This window comes from Serinus canaria, chromosome 21 (assembly GCF_022539315.1).
Source record: "Serinus canaria isolate serCan28SL12 chromosome 21, serCan2020, whole genome shotgun sequence".
NCBI classification, from domain to species: domain Eukaryota; kingdom Metazoa; phylum Chordata; class Aves; order Passeriformes; family Fringillidae; genus Serinus; species Serinus canaria.
Genome location: NC_066334.1, coordinates 1,928,715 through 1,950,285, shown reverse-complemented (window position 1 = coordinate 1,950,285; position 21,571 = coordinate 1,928,715). Strand labels below are relative to the sequence as shown.

General features: G+C 55.9%; 3 protein-coding genes across 10 annotated transcripts in view; 1 reads left to right on the top strand and 2 right to left on the bottom strand.

The window, feature by feature from the left end:
- The window catches only part of SPEN (spen family transcriptional repressor), a 66,097-nt gene extending 61,355 nt beyond the window's left edge, over window positions 1–4,742 (top strand). For all 6 annotated transcript variants that reach the window (XM_030231470.2, XM_030231471.2, XM_009095746.4 and 3 more), the window contains 4 exons: window positions 324–719; window positions 1,407–1,601; window positions 2,423–2,581; window positions 3,392–4,742. In XM_030231470.2, the coding sequence (XP_030087330.1) occupies window positions 324–719; window positions 1,407–1,601; window positions 2,423–2,581; window positions 3,392–3,523 (882 nt within the window). In that variant the 3' untranslated portion in view covers window positions 3,524–4,742. The remainder of the gene's footprint in view (window positions 1–323; window positions 720–1,406; window positions 1,602–2,422; window positions 2,582–3,391) is intronic.
- Window positions 4,743–8,770: 4,028 nt separating this feature from the next.
- ZBTB17 (zinc finger and BTB domain containing 17) lies at window positions 8,771–18,577 on the bottom strand. Of its 2 annotated transcripts, XM_050982336.1 has the most exons (17): window positions 18,440–18,577; window positions 17,093–17,191; window positions 16,532–16,643; window positions 14,660–14,866; window positions 14,330–14,506; window positions 13,912–14,076; window positions 13,717–13,833; window positions 13,106–13,344; window positions 12,872–13,014; window positions 12,115–12,415; window positions 11,704–11,791; window positions 11,113–11,229; window positions 10,916–11,036; window positions 10,620–10,750; window positions 10,328–10,543; window positions 9,247–9,336; window positions 8,771–9,149 (listed from the first exon to the last, which is right to left on the bottom strand). In XM_050982336.1, exons 2-17 carry the CDS (start codon window positions 17,096–17,098, stop codon window positions 8,872–8,874), a joined length of 2,508 nt encoding a protein of 835 aa, XP_050838293.1. In that variant the 5' UTR covers window positions 17,099–17,191; window positions 18,440–18,577; the 3' UTR covers window positions 8,771–8,871. The 2 variants fall into 2 exon arrangements, with proteins under 2 accessions (XP_050838293.1, XP_050838292.1); XM_050982335.1 differs by having other exon boundaries at window positions 13,717–14,076.
- A 1,795-nt stretch (window positions 18,578–20,372) lies between these two features.
- On the bottom strand, window positions 20,373–21,529 carry HSPB7 (heat shock protein family B (small) member 7). 2 transcript variants are annotated; one of them, XM_050982648.1, is made up of 3 exons: window positions 21,318–21,529; window positions 21,098–21,234; window positions 20,373–20,876 (listed from the first exon to the last, which is right to left on the bottom strand). In XM_050982648.1, the coding sequence occupies exons 1-3, from the start codon at window positions 21,370–21,372 to the stop codon at window positions 20,691–20,693; spliced, it is 378 nt and encodes a 125-aa protein (XP_050838605.1). In that variant the 5' UTR covers window positions 21,373–21,529; the 3' UTR covers window positions 20,373–20,690. The 2 variants fall into 2 exon arrangements, with proteins under 2 accessions (XP_050838605.1, XP_050838606.1); XM_050982649.1 differs by having other exon boundaries at window positions 21,098–21,231; window positions 21,318–21,518.
- Window positions 21,530–21,571: the final 42 nt, after the last annotated feature.

The window sequence follows — 21,571 nt, the reverse complement described above, 5'->3', positions numbered from 1 at the left end:
GGAGCTCCACCCAGGAGGGGGGAAGGTGCCCACAGGTTTCTGGATATGGTGTCAGGGAGAGAATCGTCAGTACCAAGGTGGTGCATGGGTCAGGCATCCTTGGATTGATGGTGTGATTAAGGATGGGCTTGGGGCAGGATTCAGGGAGTGGGGTTTCAGTTCAGGTGGGCTTGGAAGCGGGAGACTGTCCTAGGTGCTGCCGCAGGGGGTTGTGACACGGATGTCTCCAGCAGGAATCTCCTGGTGCCCTGGCAGCCTTATAATGGGGTTGAATACACCCTCGACCTAAACATCTTTCCTTTTCCCCCCTGCCTGCATCCCAGGGTCTGCCGGAGGGCGAGCACTCGCACCCCAGCCAGCCAGTCCGCAGCAAGACCCCTCAGATCCCGCAGGATCCCAAGGGCCCGTCGGCAGCAGGGCCGGAGCAGAGTCACCACGCCCCTGTGAACAGGCACACGGCACAGATGGATCCCCACGTCCACCTCCAGAGGGCACAAGGGGACACGAGCCAGACCTCCTACCCCTCACCCGTCGCCATCTCCATGAAGCAGGAGCTTCCATCACCCCACCAGCCGCAGGCAGTTCCCAAGCAATCCATGTTTATCCCCACGACCTCGGGGCCACCCCTCAGCCGCCCGGAGCCCCAGTCCACACTCAAGCAGGAGCCATCCCCTCACCCTGTGTCCCAGAGACCTGTGGACATGGTCCAGCTCCTGACAGTGAGTGTCGTGCTCCTGATCTGGGGGGAAATCATCTGGTTCTGTCTCAACCATAGCACCAAATCTGACCTTTCTTGCATCAAAAACTTCAGATGCAGAAAAGGCATTGTTTGGGTTTTGGGTTTTTTTGTCCCTGATGGATTTTAGCCATGTTTACTGTTCCAAGTCAGTTTTACAAATCAGCATTTTCCTGGAAAGTGTTTCCTCATAAGCAGGGGGGAGAGTTGGTGTATTTCATTTAAATAAAAAGGAAAAACCACTCTCTCAAGTGTAGAAAATGAGGAAGAGGAGGGAAGCAGTGAAGAACAGGTATAGATAGCAAGGAGCTGAGAGTTCTGTTCAGCACGAAATGTCTCCCATACAACCTCGAACAGTTCTGTTATTTCTCAGTTTGTCCATTTGTAAAAGGGAACACAGCATTCAGGAACAGCCTTGTGATGGGTGGGCGGCAGAGGGATTGGGATGATGGGATCCACCCAGGCAGGCTGGCCAGCTGGAAGAAAAAGGACTGAATTCCTGATTTAGCAGGATGTAATGCAGGCCTGGCCTGTAGAGGGTTGATCTGGTGCTACATCTCCACTGAGCCTTTAAACCTCTGATGGAAGTATTGGTGGCAGCCGAGCAGCTCAGCATTTCAGATCCCACCCTCCTTGCTTTGTGTGTAATACTCTCTCCCTCTCTTCCCAGAAATACCCCATTGTCTGGCAGGGTCTGCTGGCTCTCAAGAACGACACGGCGGCCGTGCAGCTGCACTTTGTGTCCGGGAACAACGTCCTGGCGCACCGGTCGCTGCCGGCGCCCGAGGGAGGGCCCCCCCTGCGCATCGCGCAGCGCATGCGGCTCGAGGCCTCCCAGCTCGAGGGTGTCGCACGCAGGATGATGGTGAGCACCTGGGCTGGGGCAGGGAGGCACTTTGAGAGTCTCAGAGCTGGGCTGGGCTGGGCTCACCAGCTGTGGGGCTGGAAACCACCAGGGCTCCCCAAAATGCAGGCTTCTGTCATGTGGGCTCCTCAGGGAATGGGCATGGCCCCAAGGCTGCCAGAGCCCAAGGAGCGTTTGGACACTGCTCTCAGGGATGCACAGGGAGGGATTGTTGGGATCCTGAGCGTGGCAGGGAGTTGGACTTGATGATCCCTGTGGATTCCTTCCAATCCAGAAGATCCCTGTGATTCTGTTGTGAGATTCTGGTGTTCACACCGATTCCTTCAGCCCAGGGAGTGTAACACGGATTTCAGAGGATGAGCAATAACTCTTACACTGCATTTATGGAAAAGGCAATGAGAGCTGGGAAACCTTTGAGTCACCCTGAGCCTGGGGACAAATTCCTGCTGGCTTCAGTGTGTCTGAGTAGGGTGGGAAGGGGAGTTCAGGTCGCCATGAAAATCCATTTTTAGTCTTTTCACCTTGGTTGAGCTCTCAGCAAGTGTTGGAATCACAAAATCCCAGACTGGTTTGGGTTCGAGAGGCCTTAAAGCCCATCCTACCCATTGCCATGGGCAGGGACACCTTCCACTATCCCAGGTTGCTCCAGGCCTGTCCAGCCTGGCCCTGGCCTTGGACACTTCTGGGGATGGGGCAGCCACCACTTCTCTGGGGTACAAATTGTAACATCGGGGAGTTTAAAGTGAGGGTTTTCCCCTATGGTGGGTGGCTGGAAAACATCCCCTCATGCAGCATTTCCCTGAGCCTGTCCTTCCTTGCAGGTGGAGAGCGATTACTGCCTGCTGCTGGCCCTGCCCTGTGGCCGGGACCAGGAGGACGTGGTCAGTCAGACGGAGTCGCTCAAGGCCGCCTTCATCAGCTACCTGCAGGCCAAGCAGGCTGCAGGCATCATCAACGTCCCCAACCCCGGCTCCAACCAGGTATGGGCACAGAGCCCCTGCAGTGCCACGGGGACACCACACCAGTCCCTAATGACACCCTTGGAGTGCCACAGGGACACGAAACCAGTCCCCAACATCACAGGCACAGAACCCTTGCAGTGCCACGGGGACACCAAACCAGGCCCTAATGACACAGGCAGCTTTGTCTTCTGCTGGGTCTGCCTGGGGTTATTGGTCAAACAACTCCCCATTTCCATCACCCATCAAAGACATGTATGGAATCCATAAATGATGGATGGGATCTATAAATTTTTGATGGGATCGATATAATCATTGATGGAATCGACGAAAGCAACCCCAAAGCCAAAAAAAACCCCAAATGTATGTTTAGTTTGTTCCCAGTTCATCATCTTGGGCTGAAAAGCATTTCCCAAATGCATTTCTCAGCTCTCTTATCTCTGAAGTAGAGTCCTGGTTTGTTCCCCATATCCTGATTTTTCCAGGACAGCTGGTGTTTTCTTGCAGAATGCATTTGGTGCCGTGGAGGGTTCATTCCAGGTGTGTTGCTGCACTGATTGCAGTTTAACCTGTGTGTGTAATTTAATTCTGGGTATAAGGAGCCCAGAATGAGCCCAGCACTCGGAGCAACCACTGAAATTATGATTAGTGGGAATTTTTCTGCCTTTCCCTGTGGTGTGGAAAACTCCCCACCTTGGAAACAAAACCCATGGCTTCTTTAGTATACATGCTTTAGATCCTTTAAGCACCCAGAACATCACCAAAATGTCCCATTTTTAAACCTCTGTGGGTGTGGGTTGTCTCTGATCTGTGGTTTTTCCCTCCCTGCAGCCTGCCTACGTTCTGCAGATCTTCCCACCCTGCGAGTTCTCGGAAAGCCACCTGTCCCGCCTGGCCCCCGACCTCCTCGCCAGCATCTCCAACATCTCTCCTCACCTGATGATTGTCATCGCGTCGGTATGAGCTGTTTACCAGTTACTGACTTTTTATTATTTTAATTTTAATTTTTTTAATTTTTCCAAGGCCCTGCAGCAAAAAACAAACAGCTACAACAACAACTACAAAAAAAAAAGCCCACAAAAAAACCACACAAAAATTAATTTTAAAATAAAACTAATTCAAGAGAAGGAGAGAAGGTTATGAAACAAGAAATATGCTGCCAGAAACCAGCCTCCTGCCCGACCGGCCTCGATCAAACCTTGGATGTTTACATGTTGCTTTAGCTTATGGACAACTGATGCACTCAGCAGGTGGACTGGGCTTGGGTTCCCACGCCTCCTTTTTGGGGAAAAAAACACACAAAAAAGAAAAAAAAAAAGAAAAAAAAAGAGAAAAGGATGGCTTATTTTTTTTAACAAAAAAAAAAAAAAAGGAAAAAAATAAAAAAGAACCTGAACTGCCTTTGCACTAAATTAGTGACTCGGACTTTGCACAGTTGGAGACGCTGTGACGTTCTGGATGTCTTGACACACATTGACCGCGCCGTGGACGTTCCGCAGGGACTCTGCTGAGATTTGTGGGTCAAGGAGCATTTCACAGTCATTTTTTATTTTATTGGTTGTTTCGCTGGGTTTTTTGTTCGTTTTTTTTTTCCTTTTGGGGTTGTTTTTTTTTTTGGGGGGGGGGGTGGTATTTTTTCCGGATGTGAACCTTCCTCTTCCTCCACCTGCCCCTGCTGCAGCCGTCTTCTCTTCATCTGGGATGTACAGTTTACACTGAAAAACAAGAGAATACAAAACAAACAACAAAACAAAAGGGAGAGCTTTTTTCCTTCCTGGTGGGATATGCAGAACTCAGTGGGTGTGTGTATATATAAATATATATATAATATATATAAATATATATAATACTGACTTTAAAAAAAAATCAAATCCCCACAACATACATTTTTTTTTAATCTGTGCCAAAAATGTGTTTTCAGAGAAAAAAAATCTTATTTTCATACTCAGACTTTGTATTGTCACTCATTTGTAAGTGCGCTTCATTTAAACATCCCCTCGTCTCATCAGCTGTGGAAGTGTTATACACTTGTACAAAGACTCTGCCCCGGCCCCCCTCACCTCCCCTAACACTTAATTAATTTATGGAACTTGGTTTTTTTTGGTTTATTTTTTTTTTCTCAGCGCAGTTTTGTTTTGTGTGTCCATTGGATTACGAACTTTATTAAAAAATACAAAACACATCGGCGCCCCGATCTCGTCCCTCGGCGTGGGGAGGGGGAGTGGGGAAGGGGAGTTTGGGGCTGCCAGGGAGGGGTCACCCACCTCTCCCCCAAAAGCAACCTGGAAAAAAGGTCATTTCATCACACCAAACCCAACTCCTCTTGATTTTCCCTCCTGTCTCATAAATACTTGTGAAAACTGAAATCGCGGGGTTTGCCCCCACTTTTAATCTCACCACGCACCAACTCCTCGCCCAGAATTATCCCTGGGTTACTGATATTCATCATGCTTGGAAATGTAAGAGCCAGACTTGCTGGTCTTCACTGCTTTTCCACCCAAATGCCTGCCAGGTGCAAGTGGGAAGCCTAATCAAGGCTGGTGTAAATGGGTTAAAATCAAGCAGATGTGGTAAAAAAGGAGGTTTAGGACAGAATTTGGGGGGTGGCTTCTGAAACCAGGGGAGACCCTCCCCCTGCAGCCCCACGCTGAGGGCGGGGGCAGAGCAGAGCCTGTTTTGGGGGAAAACCAGGATAAAAAGGGGCTGCTGGTGCCTCAGGATGGAGCTGGGTGTGGGGAGCCAGGCCAGGGACACCCCACAGCGACCCCCAAGTCCCACTGGGGGGGTCAGGGTGGGACCTTGGACTCCCCCCCCTTCCCCCAGGGAGGGGGGAGAGAGGTGGGACCGGTGGACAGAGCCCGGACAGGGATGGGGCTTGGACAGACGGACATGAGGATTACTGGGGCAGAGGGAAAGGGTCCAACCCTGCTGGTTTCTGAGTGGTGCCTTTGAGGTAAAAAGGGTCAATTTTGGGGTGTTGTGCAAGGGCTGGGGGGACTGGAGGGCGCTGCCTGTGTGTCCGGCCAGGTGTGAACTGTCCATGTGTCCAGGTGTCCATGCACTCTCTCTCCACCCTGCTGGGCCTGGACCTGCCCGTCCATCCAGGCCCATCCCCTTCACTCACCCTTCCCATGGATCTGTCAGATGGACAGAAGAGAGGAGTGTCCAGCTGGACACACGGACATTGGACATCCAGATGGACGCACGGGCTTGGACCAACGGACAAACGGATTAATAGATGGACGGACATCCAAATGGACAATGGACAAACGTGTTTCCTTCTGGACAGCTGGACGTGCACCTGCCTAGCCAGACACCTTCCTCCTCCATCCATGAGCATAAATGCCCCAGAAATGCACTTTTCACCAAAAAGGCTCCTCCCCAAAATCAGCGCTTTCACACCCCTGCCCCGCCCCCCTCTCGCCCCCCTCACACCCCTGCCCTGCCCCCAACAGCCCCATGTCCGTCTGTCCGGGCCCATCCCTGTGTCCATCTCCAGCCCAGGCTCTGAGGATGGGGGAAGGGTCTGGCCTGATCCCAACTCCAAATCCATGGACACTGGGAATGGGGTGGGGGTGGGGCAGGGGCGGGGAGGGGGTGTGAGGGGGGCAGGGCAGGGGTGTGAAATCGCTGCTTTTTGGAGAAGGGCCTTGGGGGCAAAAACTGCATTTTTGGGGCATTTATGCTCATGGATGGAGGAGGAAGGTGTCCGGCTGGGCAGGTGTCTGACTGTCCTGCTGCATGTACAATGTCCAGCTGGACATACAATGTCCAACTGTCTGGCTGCATGCACAATGTCCATGTGTCTGGCTGCATGTACAGTGTCCAGATGGACAGCTGGATGGACAGATGGACACACACATGGCTGTGGGGATGGATGGACATGGAGCTGGACAGACACCTGCCCAGCCGGACACCTTCCTCCTCCATCTGTGAGCATAAATGCCCCAAAAATGCATTTTTTGACCCCAAGGCCCTTCTCCAAAAAGCAGCGATTTCACACCCCTGCCCTGCCCCCCTCACGCCCCCCTCACACCCCTGCCCTGCCTCCAACAGCCCCATTCCCAGTGTCCATGGGTTTGGAGTTGGGATCAGGCCAGACCCTTCCCCCATCCTCAGAGCCTGGGCTGGAGATGGACACAGGGATGGGCCCGGACAGACGGACATGGGGCTGTTGGGGGCAGGGCAGGGGTGTGAAATCACAGATTTTGGGGAGGAGCCTTTTTGGTGAAAAGTGCATTTCTGGGGCATTTATGCCCATGGGTGGGAAAGTGTCTGGTTCAGCAGGTGTCTGTCCTGCTCTCCAGATGGACGTACAATGTCCGTGTGTCCATCTGGACATCTAATGACCAATTGGTTGTCCAATGTCCAAATGTCTAGATGGATGCATGCAGTCCAACTGCATGTACAATGTCCAGCTGCACATACAATGTCCTTTCGTCTAGCTGGATGTACAGTGTCCATCTGTCCAGCTGGACACTCCCCTGTTCCTCTGTCCATCTGACACATCCACCATCCCCATTCCCAGCTGAACGTGCTCCTGTTGGTCTGTCCAGTTCCATGTCCAGCCATGCGTGTGTCCGGCTGTCCGTCCATCTGGACACTGTACGTCCAGCCGGACACATGGACATTGTACATCCATTCGGACACACGGACATTGTGCATCTAGCTGGATGGGTGGACATATTAAACCAGATGGACAGTTGTACATTGTCCAGCTGGACCCCTGGACATTTTATGTCCAGACAGACACCTGCCCAGTCAGACATCTTCCTCCATCCATGAGCATAAATGCCCCAAAAATGCAGTTTTTGCCCCCAAGGCCCTTCTCCAAAAAGCAGCAATTTCACACCCCTGCCCTGCCCCCCTCACACCCCCTCCCCACCCCCGCCCCGCCCCCATCCCATTCCCAGTGTCCATGGATTTGGAGTTGGGATCAGGCCAGACCCTTCCCCCATCCTCAGAGCCTGGGCTGGAGATGGACACAGGGATGGGCCCGGACAGACGGACATGGGGCTGTTGGGGGCAGGGCAGGGGTGAGGGGGGCGAGAGGGGGGCAGGGCAGGGGTGTGAAATCACAGATTTTGGGGAGGAGCCTTTTTGGTGAAAAGTGCATTTCTGGGGCATTTATGCCCATGGGTGGAGGAGGAAGGTGTCTGGCTAGGCAGGTGTCTGCCTGTACAATGTCCATGTGTCCAGCTGGATGTACAATTGTCTGTCTGACTGCACATGCAATGGTCCCTCTGTCTGGGTGTGAATGTAGCTAGACATGTGTCCATCCACAGGAGTGTCCGTGTGTCCAGCTGGACATGTCCCTGTCTGTGTCTGCCTGTCAAACCATCCCTGTCTCCATCCGTCCGTCTGTCCAGCCATTTCCAGTGAAGGTCCAACACCAACAGCCCTCTCCCTGTGTCCGGCTGCACAGCCCAGCCTGTCCTGAATCCTCCGACCCCCCCAGGCTGGGGAGCAGGGATGAGGACAGATGGACACATGGACACAGGTGAGCACATGGATGGACAGACATGTGTCCAGGTGTCCAACTGGACATCAAACTGTGTCCAGCCCGAGGGCATCCATGTGTCTCTGCCACTGTCCAGCCATCCACAGAGCTTTCCACGTGTCCAGCTGGCCCTGCAGCCATCTCTGTGTCTGTCTGTCCCAGCTGGACACGCCCCTGTTGTTGTGTCTGTGCGTGTCCTCCTTCCCTCCACGCCCTGGGGGGCTGGGGACTCTGAGGGGACAGAGCAGGTGAGGGGAGTGTCCAGCTGGACACACGGACAGGGGCAACCGCATGTACAGCTCCAGGGCCTGGGGGTCCCTTGGGAGTGTGCCCAGCTGAGCCCCAGACCCCGGGTGGGGCAGGACAGGCTCCCACCCCCCACCTCCATCCAGCAGCACCTTTTTTCTTCTTTTTGCCCCCAAGCAGGGGCATCTCCCCTGCTTCCACACCCTCCCTCAGTGGGGCTCAGCATGCGAGGGTCGTTCGGAGCTTTACCCCAAAAATCCCCATCTGCTGTTCTGGGTGGGGTTGAAAACCTTAACCCACCATTTTTATCCTTTATCATCTCATCTATCCCTGCTCTCTATCCACATCACAGTCTCAGCAGTGACTGGAGTATTTCAGCCCCCCCCAACTGGCCTCCAGTTCTGCAGAAACCCCAAAACAGCCCCTGGAGGGGAAGCAGCAGCCCCCTCCCCAAGCACCAACCCTTACAAAATACTGCACTTTATTCCATGTCTTTCCTTCCAGAAATACACTTTTTACACCATTTCCGAGCTGTCTCTTAAATAAAGGCTGGGCGGGGGCGGGGTCACTCGGGGGCCGGGGCCGGCCCCTCGGCCGAGGGGGCTGGGGCAGCGGCCGGGGGCGGCTCGGGGCCGTCGCGGGGGCGGAAGAGGAGCTCCCCGGCAGGGATGACCTGCTCTGCCGGCCAGCCCGCGGCGCCGTAGGGCTGGTAGAAGTCGGGCTCCGCCTGGAACATGACGAGCGCCTGGGCCGTGTGGATGCGCACGTGCTGCGCCAGGCTGCTGGCGTCCAGGAACTTCTCCCCGCAGGAATCGCAGGCGTAAAGGATCTGCGTGTTGGGGTCTGCCAGGGAGAGAGAAACACACACCAAAACGGGCGTGGTGCTGCGGTGGTGAGATGGGAGGAGGCAGCCCCGTATTCCCAGTATTCCCGGTCTCACCTGCCTCTTGCACTTGCTTCACTGCTTTGGTGATCTCAGCTTTAAGTGCTTCAGTCTCGTCCGCCGTCACGGCGGCTGCCACGGGCACCACTGCAGGAAAAGGGGGGGACAGGGACATTAGGGGGGGACAGGGACATTAGGGGGACCCGGCTGGGCAGGAATTCCCCCCGACCATGGATCCTGCCCAGTGCTGAGGTTGGGAGTGGCTCCAGTGGGATGCAAGGCTGCCCAGACTCGGGTGCTGCGCCCTTGGATAAATCTCCAGCGCCTTTGGGGGCTCCAGGACCTCCAAGCTGCATCCCATAGAAAAGCCCCAAATTTCCCCCTACAAATGAATCCCCCTTTTGGGGTGACTCCTGGGCCCCTCGAACTGCACCTCGTGGATAAAACTCCCTTTCAGGACTGCCCCAAGGCACCCAAGCTGCTCCCTAGGGTTAAGCTTCCCCTTTGGAAGGGTGCCAGGGATGCCCTAGGCTGTCCCTCACAGAAAAATCTCATTTTTGGGGTGTCTCTTGGAACCCCAAGCTCCTCCCTGGAGAGGCAACCCCCTTTTAGGACAGTCCTGGGATGCCCAAGCTCTAGCCCATGGACAATTTCCCTTTTGGGATGGCTCCTGGGACCTCTAAGTTGCACCTCCATAAATTAACCTCATCTTTGTGACAGTTCCAGGCCCCTCCGACTGCTCCCCACAGAAAAGTTTTCCTTTTGGGGTGGCTCATGGAACACCCAAGCTCCTCTCCAGGGATAAAATCTTTTTGGATGGCATCTGGGACCTCTAAACTGCACCCCCTGGATAAACCTCTTTTTCAGGACACCTCCAAGACCCCCAAATTGCATTCCCATGGGTAAATTTCCCTTTTGGGATGCCTCCTGAGTCCCCTAAGCTGAACCCCCATAAATGAATCTCCCTCTGGGGACAACTCCAGGACCAGCCAGCTGCTCCCTATGGATAAGGTTCCATTTCAGGACAAGGCCAGGACCTCTCAGCTGTACCCCACCCATAACCTTCCCTTCTGGATGGCTCCCAAGCTGTCCCCCATGGATGAACTCCCTTTGGGAACGCCATGGGCCCCCAGCTCACCTGTGAGCTGCGTGACAGCGGTGGCAGCCAGCGCCTCGGTGGCCAATGTCACCATGTCATCAGACGCCACTGTGACGATGTTGACCTCGTCACCCTCCTCAGGCTCCAGGATTTTGATGCCAGCCTTGCCCTGGTGCACGGTCTTCACGTGGGAGCGCAGGTTGTCCACGCGGTTGAAGCCACGCCCGCACTTGTCACACAGGAACGGCTTCTCCCCTGGGAGAGGACAGGGAATGGGGGTGGGTGAGGGGGTGATGCCTGGGGGCGGTGCAGAGCTCTGGGAGGTACCCACCTGTGTGGATGATGATGTGCTTGGACAGGTCGCCCACGTTGACGAAGGCTTTGTTGCAGACGGTGCATTTGTGGGGCCGGATGTTGTCGTGGTGACGGATGTGGTTGGCCAGCTGGCTCGACTGGACGAACCTTTGGGAATGAGACCACGGTCACCACAATCCCTGGTATCACCCTGGCACCTCCACCCTCCCCTCCAGAGAATGGCACCTGGCTGAGAACAGCAAGTGGAGGTGCTCCCTGATATTCCACCACCACCGAAGTGCCCCTCCCAGTATTCCCAAGGGGAATCCTCACCTCTTCCCACAGCGCTCACACACGTAGGGCTTCTCCCCGGTGTGCTGGCGCACGTGGGCGATGAGGGAGCTCGCCTGGGTGAAGGCTTTCCCGCAGATCAGGCACTGACACGGCTTCTCTCCTGGGGAAGCACAGGAGAAGGTGGGTGGGGAGCATGAGGGGAAGGAGAACCCCAGGGGGCAGGAGCGTATCCGTACCGGTGTGGATGCGGACGTGGCGCTGCAGCGCGCCGGGGTCAGCAAACTGGCGCTGGCAGTGCACGCACACGTACGGCTTCTCCCCGCTGTGGATCCGCAGGTGCCGCTTCAGGTTACCTGGAAGCAGGGCAGGCTGAAGGACACCAAATCCTCCTCCCCTTTTCCTCCTTCCCAGAGCCCCAGAAGCTCCCTTGGGAAAGCCTGGTGCTGTTCAGGGAGCAGGGATCAAGGGAAGTTGGCTGCACCCTGCCTGGGATCAGGTAGTAATGTGGAAGTGGAGACAGCCAGGACAAGCACCCGGTGTCTGAGGGGATCAAAATACTCCACCGGGATCATTCCAACCCTCTGGCTCTGCAGCAGGCTGAGAGAAGATGGGAGGAGACATTCACATCTCTAACATTTGGACGAAGATCTCCTTTCCAGGGTGCGGCTCCATGGGGAAACCCAGGAATTTATGCAGCACAACCATGGCACCATAAAGCCGGGATGAAATCCTTCCTCTGGCTCTGATCCAGCCCTGGAATACTCCCTGCTCCCCCCAGACCATCCAAGTCCTGTTACTCAGCTCCTCAGTCCCCTCCCCCATGTTACCTGACGTGGTGAACTGCTTTCCGCACTCCCGGCACTTCAGGGGCCCATCTGCGATGTGAATCTTCAGGTGAGCCTTCAAATTCCCCACCTGGGGATGGAGAACAGGTTGGAGAGAGCCCCAAACCACCTCATCTTCCTTTGGAGCAACCTGAATCCCTGTGGATCCCTTTTGGAGTGGCCTCTAGGACCTCCAAGTTTCACCCCATGGATAAACCACTCTTTCCAAGCTTCAAGACCCACAAGCTGCATTCCATGGATAATCCACCCTTTCAGGACTGCTCCGGGACCCCCAAATACAGCTCATGGATACACCACCATCCCAGGACCACTCTGGGACCCCCAAACTACATCTCATGGATGAATCTCCTTTCCAGGACCACGCTGGCCCAGCTTCCCTGCTCCCCAGCGCACCTGGTTGAACTTCTTGTCGCAGTGGGGACACTTGTGCTCCTTGTCGGTGTCGTGCGTCTCCAGGTGGCGCATCTTGGAGGTGGGGTCGGAGAAGGAGCGCCCACAGTAGTCGCACTGGTAGGGCTTCTCCCCACTGTGCACCAGCTGGTGCCGTTTCAGGTTGCCCGAGGTGGTGAAGAGCTTGCCACAGTCCTCGCAGCGGTAGCGGGCCTCGCCCGTGTGCCGCTTCTTGTGCAGGTTCAGCAGGCTGATGAGCCGGTAGCTCTTCCCGCACTCCTCGCAGCCGTACGGCTTCAGCGGGCTGGGATGAGAGGGGAATGTCACACCCAGCACCAGGGTCTCACTGCCCCAGTCTGAGTGCCAGCCCCCAGCCAGACCCAGGAATTGCGGAATACTTGGGGTGGGAGGGACCTCCAAGCTCATCTTGTTCCACCAGACCCCACCTGCCACTAAACCAGCTTGTTCCAATCCCCATCCAACCCTGAACACTTCCAGGGATGGAAGTCGATGAAACAACACAAATTTGGACAATGCTCTCACACACAGAATGGGATTCTGATGGTGTCCGTGCAGGGCCAGGAGCTGGACTCGATCCCTGTGGATCCCTTCCAAGTCAGGACTATTCTGTGACTTTGACAGAGGCAGAAAGACAAATCTCCCCCGGGATACCCCAACACACCAGTGGATTTCCAAAGGATTCGACCATTCCCAGCAAACCTCCCTTTTTTCAGGTGTCTTTCCCTGGTTCCACCCGCACCTGTGTGTCTTCTCGTGGGCCTTGCAGGCGGCCGGGTCAGAGAAGGCCTTGTTGCACTCCCTGCACGAGAAGGGCTTCTCTCCGGTGTGGATACGGATGTGCCGCTTGAAGTTCCCGGTGTGGGTGAACTCCTTCCCGCAGTCCTAGGGATGGAGGGACAGGCACTGTCACTCCGCTGTCCCCGAGGCACCCGGTGGCACGCGGAGCTCTGCCCAGGAGCCCAGCCGGCCTCACCTCGCACTTGTGTGTGACAGAGCCGTAGGCCTTGGACTCAGTGCGGTCGCTGTAGGTGCTGGAGCGGAGCAGGCGCGGCTCCCCCGAGTTCTCCTGCCCGGAATCTGTGCTTCCCGACTCGTTATCCTCAGCGTTTTCCCCATTCTCCAGCTGGGGAGGCTCCTCCTTGGGGATTTTACCCTCATCTTCCTCCTCCACTATCATCTCCCCCTCTTCCTCCTTCCCTTCCAGCTTCATCTCTGCAGGGTGGTAGAAATTGGGGGCGCTCAAATTTGGGAGTGGCAGTAGAGGTACAAATCTACCTGTATTTCCTAACCTAAGAAAACTGGGATTAGGCATCCTCTGTCCCCAGAAAAATCACAGAAACATCTGAGTTGGAAGGGAAGTGAAAGCTCATCCATCACCACCTTTGCCTGGAATCACTTTGAATTTGCAGGTGATTAACCCTAAATTCCCAAAGCCTGTGCAGGCAGAGGAGAATTTTCCAAATCTCCTCACTATGCTCCAAAACAACTGCTCCCAGAGAATCCATGCCTCACAAAACTCACACAATTAATTCCACAGATAACGAGGGCTCAAGCCCTGCCCAGCTTTGTCCCAGCCCTGCTCACCAACTGTCCCGGAGGTGTCCGTGGCTGTGAGGCTGCCCCTGCCCACCGCGCTCTCCGACGGCTGCGGGAGCCCGGGAACGTCGGCCTTGGGATCCTCCTGGATGGCAGCGCCTGTCCCTGTGAGCGCCGCAGTGTCAGGACAGGGTGTGCTGGGGGTGACAGCAGCACCCAGGCTGTCACCCCTCGCTGGCTCACCTTCCTGGCCAGCCGGCTGCTCTGCAGGCACCTCAGGCTGTGCCGCGGCCTCCGGCTTCTCCTCCTTCCCCTCACGGTCAGGAGCAGCTGCTTTGGCTTTGTCAGGATTTGTCAGAGCTTCTGCCACCACCGATGTCTTGTCATCAGCCGGCACCTTGTCGGCTTCTGTGAGGGAACAGGAGAAGCCATCCAGCTGGTGCTGTCAGCAGGATTCCCAAATCCCACAAAATTCACAGGAGCAATTTTTCAACTGCTGGTACTGCCCAAGAGGATCAAACCCCATCCAGGTGCATCAGATGCACCTGGGAACTGGGTTTGCAAGGTGGCCAAGGATCATAAGTGGATAAATTTTGGACTGCATGAAGCACAAGCAGGTAAATCTTTACTTCGGGTGAAGGGAAGCCAGGAGGGTACGTACCGATCTCGGGGGGCTGCTGGGGATTTTCTGGGGGCACAGAGAGAGATTTGAGTGCATTGCAAGCACTGACGATCTCCTGCATCTGCAGGAAACCTGCCACGGCCAGCACATCCTCCACATTGTCAGGGCTCAGGCTCAGCTTAGCCGTGTACATGAACTCCAGAACCTGGCCCAGGCCTGCAGGAGAGGTCACACAACAAGAAATGAGCACTCATCCCCTCACTCCTTCATTTCGAAATGCTCTCGAGCTGAAGAGCCTCCCCCGAAGCCTGAGCACAGAATTGTGTTTAAAGAACTGGGAGGGATCCTGGACAAAAACCCCAAGCCTACCTGCAGCGTTGCTGATGTCCAGGTGCACCACGTCCTTCTGGTCCACGAAGAGCATGCGGAAGTAGTCGCTGCAGGCAGCCAGCACGGCCTTGTGGGCCTTGAAGTCAATGCCGTCCACCACAAAGGTGCAGTCGCAGAGCAGCCCCAGCTGCCGCTGCTGGTTCAGCTGCTCCAGCACCTGCTGGCTGTGTTGTGGGAAATCCATGGCTGTGGGAGGGAAAAAACACCACAGGGTGGGGGTGAGGTTTGTGGTGAAACCACTGAAGGGGTCGTGGAGGAAGAGAGATCACAAAACACGACATGACTGCCCTCGCAGTTAAAAAATGGCCCAAAAAGGTGAATTTCAGCTCCTCTCCTGGCTACATCCAACCCCAAACCCTCTCCTAGAACAGCCACGACTCCAACACAGGGCTAGAAGGAGTTGATGGAGCAGCCACGATGGTTTTAGCAACCATGACAATATTCAGAACACAGCTATTGCTCCTCAGCTGGTCCAAGCAGAGAGCAGGATCCTTGTCACCCCTGCAGACACAAGTGCCATCGTCCCTCCTCTGTGTCACAGCTCCTGCCAAGGCCACAGCACGGGAGTGTTCATCCAAACCTCCCAGCTGCTCATGTCACGATACTGAGGAATTTTTATATTTCATTATGTGTTTGCAGGGAGTTCTCCACGCCCGGAGCACAGCTCTGCCTAAGGAATGCTGTAAATTGCTGGAAACATGGCAAAACACCAATTTCCCAGCAGGTCCTTGTCAGCAAAGTGCCACACTGTGGATTTTCTCCCAAGCTGCATCCGTAGGGTGAATGAGGGGCTTTCACTTGGCTTTGCCTTCCAACAATGATTCCGGTGCTGAAGAGATTGTTTCAAGGGATTGGCAAGGAGGGGGGAGAAAGGAAACAAAGACTATCCAGTTATTGTTCATGCAGGAAGTCCCCAAAGCTCTGGACGCTGGAGCAGGAAGGTTACGGCTGGGGAAACACTCCTGGATTCCATGCTCGGTGCCTCTGAAAGTTTCCAGCCCATGGAAGTTGTTTTTCCACTTCATCACCTCTTAAATCAAGAGTTTCCAGTCAGGAAGAAGGGAGAGGTTTGGATCCACAACACCAAGCACTTCCAGCTCCTGTTCCTTCCAGCGATCAGTGGTCAGAGGGAGCCTCCTCCTGTCAGCTGCGGGTGCCAGCAACACTCAGGGAAGGATCTTCCTCCCAGGGATTCACTCAGCTTCCACAGGCATTCCCTTCCAGTGCGGAGGAGAGGCCAGGACCTCTCTGACAGCATTGGATCACACACAGAGAGAGGAAGTTCCACTCCATTTCATCATTGCACTGAACTCCCTGCCCTGGCTTTCCCCCAGCCCTCCAAACTTGCCCAGCCTGTCCCAAAATACATCGCTGACAGCCAGAAAAAAACAGCACTTGGGTCAAGATACTGCACAGCATGGCCCAGTGTGGTTTGTAAAGCTCTGGAGAAAAGGGGAAGCATTTTCCCTGTAGGGTAAACAAGGCTGTGTTCAGTGCTCGCAGAGCTCTCTGTGCAGCAGGACCTGAGGAATGCTGACAGCTCCGTGCACTAAAAGGGTATTTTGGGGAATTTGTGGGAGGCACTTTGCATCTGAACGATGATTTTTAATGTTCCAGGATTGGACTTGTCTCAGCTTTGCTCCCCAGCTTTGAGAAGGATGTAAAAACCCAGGAAACTCAACTCCTCCCCAAAAACCCTTCCAATTTTCTGTAGTTTCCCCTGTAATGTCATGTGCTCTCTATACCCACACCAGCAGCCAGTGTCACCTTTACCCACTAAAACCCCTGACTCTGAGGTTTAACAATCCCAAACACCTGGACCCAACCCCCAGGAGTGGTGCCCGAGCTCACCCCTGTGCTGTGGGGAGCAGAGATACCCAGAGGATCGAGGGCCAGAGGGTTGAGTCTCTCCTCCAGAGATTTCCCTTTTCCAGATGTTCAGGTCAGTCTCTACGCAGCCATCCTGGGAAAAATGGGTGGAAAAACTTAATTTTAAACCCCCAGTCTTGGGTGAAGGTGAAAAATTCCTCATGCAGGACTGGGCATCCTCTGATTTCCCCTCAGGGGAGACAATTCCCCCCCTGACCTTCCCCCACGAGGTTGTTGAGTCTCTCATTATCCAATTAATCATGCAGAAGTTCATTATGAGACCACCCACGCCCTCCACACAGATAAATACAGCAGCTGCAGTCCCAGGGAGCTTCCCACGCGAGCTCTGCTAAGCACTCTTGCTAATTAGCAACATTACCTCTCCCCTTCCCTGCCACATGAACATCTACCTATTAAAAACCCCCAAACCTCCCTGACTTGGAAAAATACCCAGTGAGTTAAACACTGCCTTTCCAGGCTGTCACCACCCAGCCATCCATGCTGGGAAGATGAAAGGGAAGAGGGGGTTTATTTCCTACCCACCGTCATCTCCCGCCTCGTGCGTCAGCTCGGGGAACAAGGCGGCCCCAGCCCTCGCTGCCTCTGCCCACAGGGCTCTGTCCTCATTTCCAGGAACGGATCCTGCAACGGTTTCCATGAAAAAAGTAAAGTCTGGAGCTGATCTGAGCAGAGCACCTCCATATCACAATAATAATAATACAGATCATGGAACAGGGAAGGGCTGCAGAGCTTGTGGTCAGAAGTGGAAGGCGAGCTGTGAGAGGGGAAATGATCACAAAGAGGAAAAAATGTGGTGAAAAGGAAAAAAATGAGAAAGACACAAGGAGAGGGACATCCTGGACCCCCTACAGGGAACAGACATCCTGAGGATGCCTTGGTATTTGGATTTCAGGCTTATGGATGTTGCTGGTGCTGGCCTGGACACCAAAACAGCACCTGAGCCTGAGATCTGCCCTGAAACCCCTCCTGTGTCTGCAGCATGCAGGGATGACCAACCCTTGTCTCCTTGGGGAAAAACACCCTTTGGAATGCTGGCTGAGGCTGGAATCTCGGGAGACACCTCTGATGCAGAAACAAAACTAAGGAAACACGGCTGGGGCAGGCAATGTGTCACCCATGCCGGCCCGCAGAGGGCACGGACAGCCAGGAGGGGCTGTCACCTCGCCAGAACGGAGGAAAATCCCGTTTTCCTTGTGGTTTCCCCGTCCCTGAGGTGCGGGGATGTGTCTGGCGCAGGCTCGGGGCTGTGACCACCATTCCCCAACATCGCGAGGATCTTTGGGTGGCCCGAGGGGACGGTGATGCCCCAAGCCCGGGGGACACACGGCTTCGACCACGGCCTGGCTCCGAATCACCTCACGGCTGGGGGGGCGACACAGCGGACAGGGACACCCCGGGCAGGAGGGGCGACTAGGAGCCCCTCGGTGTCCTCACGACAACCACGTGCCCCCGGTTCCTCTCACGACATACAGAAGCCCCATTCCCCTCACGACAGTGCCCGCTGCTCCTCAGGACAGCCACCAACCCCCATTCCCCTCATGACACCCACGAGCCCCCCGCTCCCCTCGCAGCAGCCAACGAGCTCTGACCATATCCGGCAGCCCCTCGTTCCTACCACGACAACCCCCCGTTCCCCCCCACGACGGCCGGCAGAAGCGCCCCGCTTCCCAGGGCCCGCCAGCAGGAGCGCACCCCCCCGCAGCCTGCCCTCAAAGAACCGGGGGCCGCGCACCGGGGTGACCCCCAAAGCGGCTCCGTTACCCCACAGGCAGCGAGCCAGGCCGCAGCCTCTTCCCCTCCCAGCGCCCGTGTCCTACTCAGCCCTCTCCCCAGCCCCTCCAGTGCTCTCCCGGGCCTCCCGTGCCGCACCTGCCATGCCGGGCCCTGCGGGGCCTCACCCACGGGCCGCAGCCCTCACCGTGACACCGACCAGACAAAGGGCGCCGCCATCTTGGCGCCGGGCGGAAGCGACGTCGCCCTGGCCCGCCCAGCGGCGGCTGCGTCACTGCGCATGCGCGGCGGGGCCCGGTCACCTTCCCGCCGCAGAGGCGCCGCCATGACATTGGGGGCGGTGCTGAGTGGCCCAGAGGAGCCATGAGGGGGGCGTGAGGGACAGAGGGGAGCCATGAAGGGCCGAGGGGAGCCCTGAGGGACCGACGGGAGCCATGAATGACACAGGGGAGCCGTGAAGGGCCATGAGGGACCGAGGGAGGCCGAGCGCAGCTGTGAGGCTCGAAGGTCCCGGTGCCAGCGCCGCCGCCGTGTTCTTCGCTAGCCACCACATCACCCCTGCTTAAACACCCCCAAGGTGGCGATTCCACCGCTGTCCCGGTGCCTGACCACCCACCATGAAGGAATTCTCTGTATACCTAACATAAACCTCCCTTGCCACAACTTGATGCCATTCCTCTTTTCCTCTCACTTGTTCTCTTGGCTCCATCCTTCTGTCAGGGAGAAGGTTCCCTGTTGTTGGAAATGATACAACTTTCCTAACTAATTTTAATTAGTTGCTTTAATTAATTGTGAGCAGCACCCACTTTCGGCCAGTACTAGTTAAGTTTCTACACAGACTCTTGTTACTCAGATCATTAATCACCAAACCCACAAGTTTGTTAAAGCTAACCCTGACAAGCTTCAATAAAGCCAAAAGTGTTCGAAGATTGGATATCTGGGATCTTAAATTTATGGTCCTTCGAGGACATTGGAGTAACCAGAAAATACAGAGGACATTAAGGCCTGGAAAGCTGAAGAAGATGATAAAAGGACAATAGAAATCAATAACCAATAGAGGACATCATGCTAATTAATGAAGAGAATTATGTGACCTAGAAGCAATGAACATTAATTTATTTGTTTGCTTTAAATGTATAAATAAGTGAAAAAGTTTTGGATGCCCAGATCATTGATAAAGAGTTTAAACACGTCCCAAAAACCTGTTTTTCCCCCAGCTTTCCTGCCGCGAACCAGCTGCTGTGGGGTGTGTTTGGGGCCGGGCTGGGCCGGCCCTCCGCCCTCTGCTCACCTCCCCTGTCCCAAAGCGATTCGGGCAGAAATGGGGCAGAAATGGGGCGGTTTTCCCGTTTCCCTCCTCCTTTCTCCGCACCTCCCTGGGCCAGGGCCACTAGATGGCAACCAGTGACCGCCGCTGGGCTCCGGGCTGCCTCTGGGCCGGCGCCTCCGCGTCCCCTGCCCGGGGCCCGACGGGCGCTGCCCTCCCCGGGCCTTCGCCGCCTCAGCCATCGCTTTCAGCCCTTTTTGCCGCTGGGGCATTGCCCTGAGCGCCGTGCCTGGGCCGCTGCCAGGCTGCTGGAGGCAGTCACGAGTGGCCGGGGCTGCCCGGGCGGAGCAGCAACACGAGCTGGGCTGTGTAGCCATAAACAGGCGCTGCTGCCCCAGCGGGCGCCTCGCTGTTGTGGGTACACACAGGAACCCGCAGCCGGGCCCGTCCTCCCCCAGAACGAGCCCTTGGCTTTGGGGCGGCATCCCGGCCCTGGGGCATCCCCAGGGTGCTGGGCGAGGCTGGGCGAGGGGAGGAGGAGGAGGAGGAGGGTTTGGTGCCCTTCCAGGTGGGTCGGCAGCCGGACAGCTGAGGGAATGGCTCTGAAATAGAGCTTCAGGGAAGAAATGAGTCACCCCGGGCTGGAAATAAACAGGGCAGCGGGCACCCGAGCGGCTCCTGCTGCGGGTTTTTGTGGGGATGGCAGAATATCCCTTACCGAGACCCCCCTCGGGTCTGAACCCGCACCCCTTTTTGAGGGGAAAGCATCAGGGAAACGTCAAAAAACGGAGAAGGCGGCAGTCGGACATTCTCAATAATTTATCCCAAGCTCTATATACAAAGACAAGCTCTGGCAGAGGGTTGGGAAGGGAACCTGGCTCCCGGCAGGACTCTTGGCACGCTGGATCTCCCCCCTCAACACGCGCCAGCTAAAATTGGCAGGAGCTGGGACTCCCCTCCGGAATTTCTCCGGTGGGTGACGGGATGCGTTCAGCACAGGTCTGACCCCACTCTGGAGGGAGCCTTCCCATTCCCTACCCCACATCCCACCTCCTTCCCAAATCACCCATTTAATTAGCAAGGGAGGGAAAGGAGAAGGGGGGAAAGGAGCCCCCCCACCCCTCAGATCTTGATCTCAGTCCGGAAGGTTTGCTGGACGTGCTCGGAGTGCTTGGCCGGCCGGCGCTGAGCCCGGATGGTCAGCATCCCATTGTCCCCCAGCGAGGACGACACGGACGTGGGGTCCACGTCTTCGGGCAGCTGGCACTTGTGGGTGAAGGTGTTCATGACGGTGCCATCTGTGGCCAACTGGTAGAAAAAAAAAAAGGGTGAAAAGAGGTGATTTTGGCGTGCAAGTGGAATGGGGACTCATTGTTCCCCATTATTAATTAGCAGTGAATTAAACCCCGCTGGGGTTGTAGCCGCAGCTGTTTGGGAATTGGGTGGGAGCTGGGCGGTCCCCACACCCCCAGTGAGGATTTTGGGGTCCCCTGCTTTGGGGGTGAGCAGGGAAGGGAAGGAGCACCCACCTTCTCGGCGTGCACCTCGATCTGGTTGTTGGAGGTGGTGACGATGATGTCCTCGGGCGCGAAGTCACTGACGTCCACCGTGAACTGATAGGTGTTCCCCAGGGTCTTCACCACGCCCGTGTTACCGGGGCGAGCTGCTGGGCAGGGTTTGGGGGGGCGTCACAGCCACGGCTTGCCGAGGATCCCCCCCAAATGCCTCCCGGGTGCGCCCCAAACTCACCTGGGAACCCCAAGGTCTCCCCGTGGGGCCGGACAAAGCTCCCGAAAAGCTCCATGGTGCCGATGGGCGAGGATTTCACCTTCAGCCACCGCTTGCCCCCACCTGCGACCCCCAGCTCCCACCGGGGGGAAGAGCGGAACCCCCTTCCTCGCTCTCCTCCCGGCGAAGGCGACGCCGGATCGGTTATTTCGGGATATTTCGACTTGACGAGCTTTTTAAAGCCTCGTTAAGGCTCCCGGCCGCCTGCCAGACCT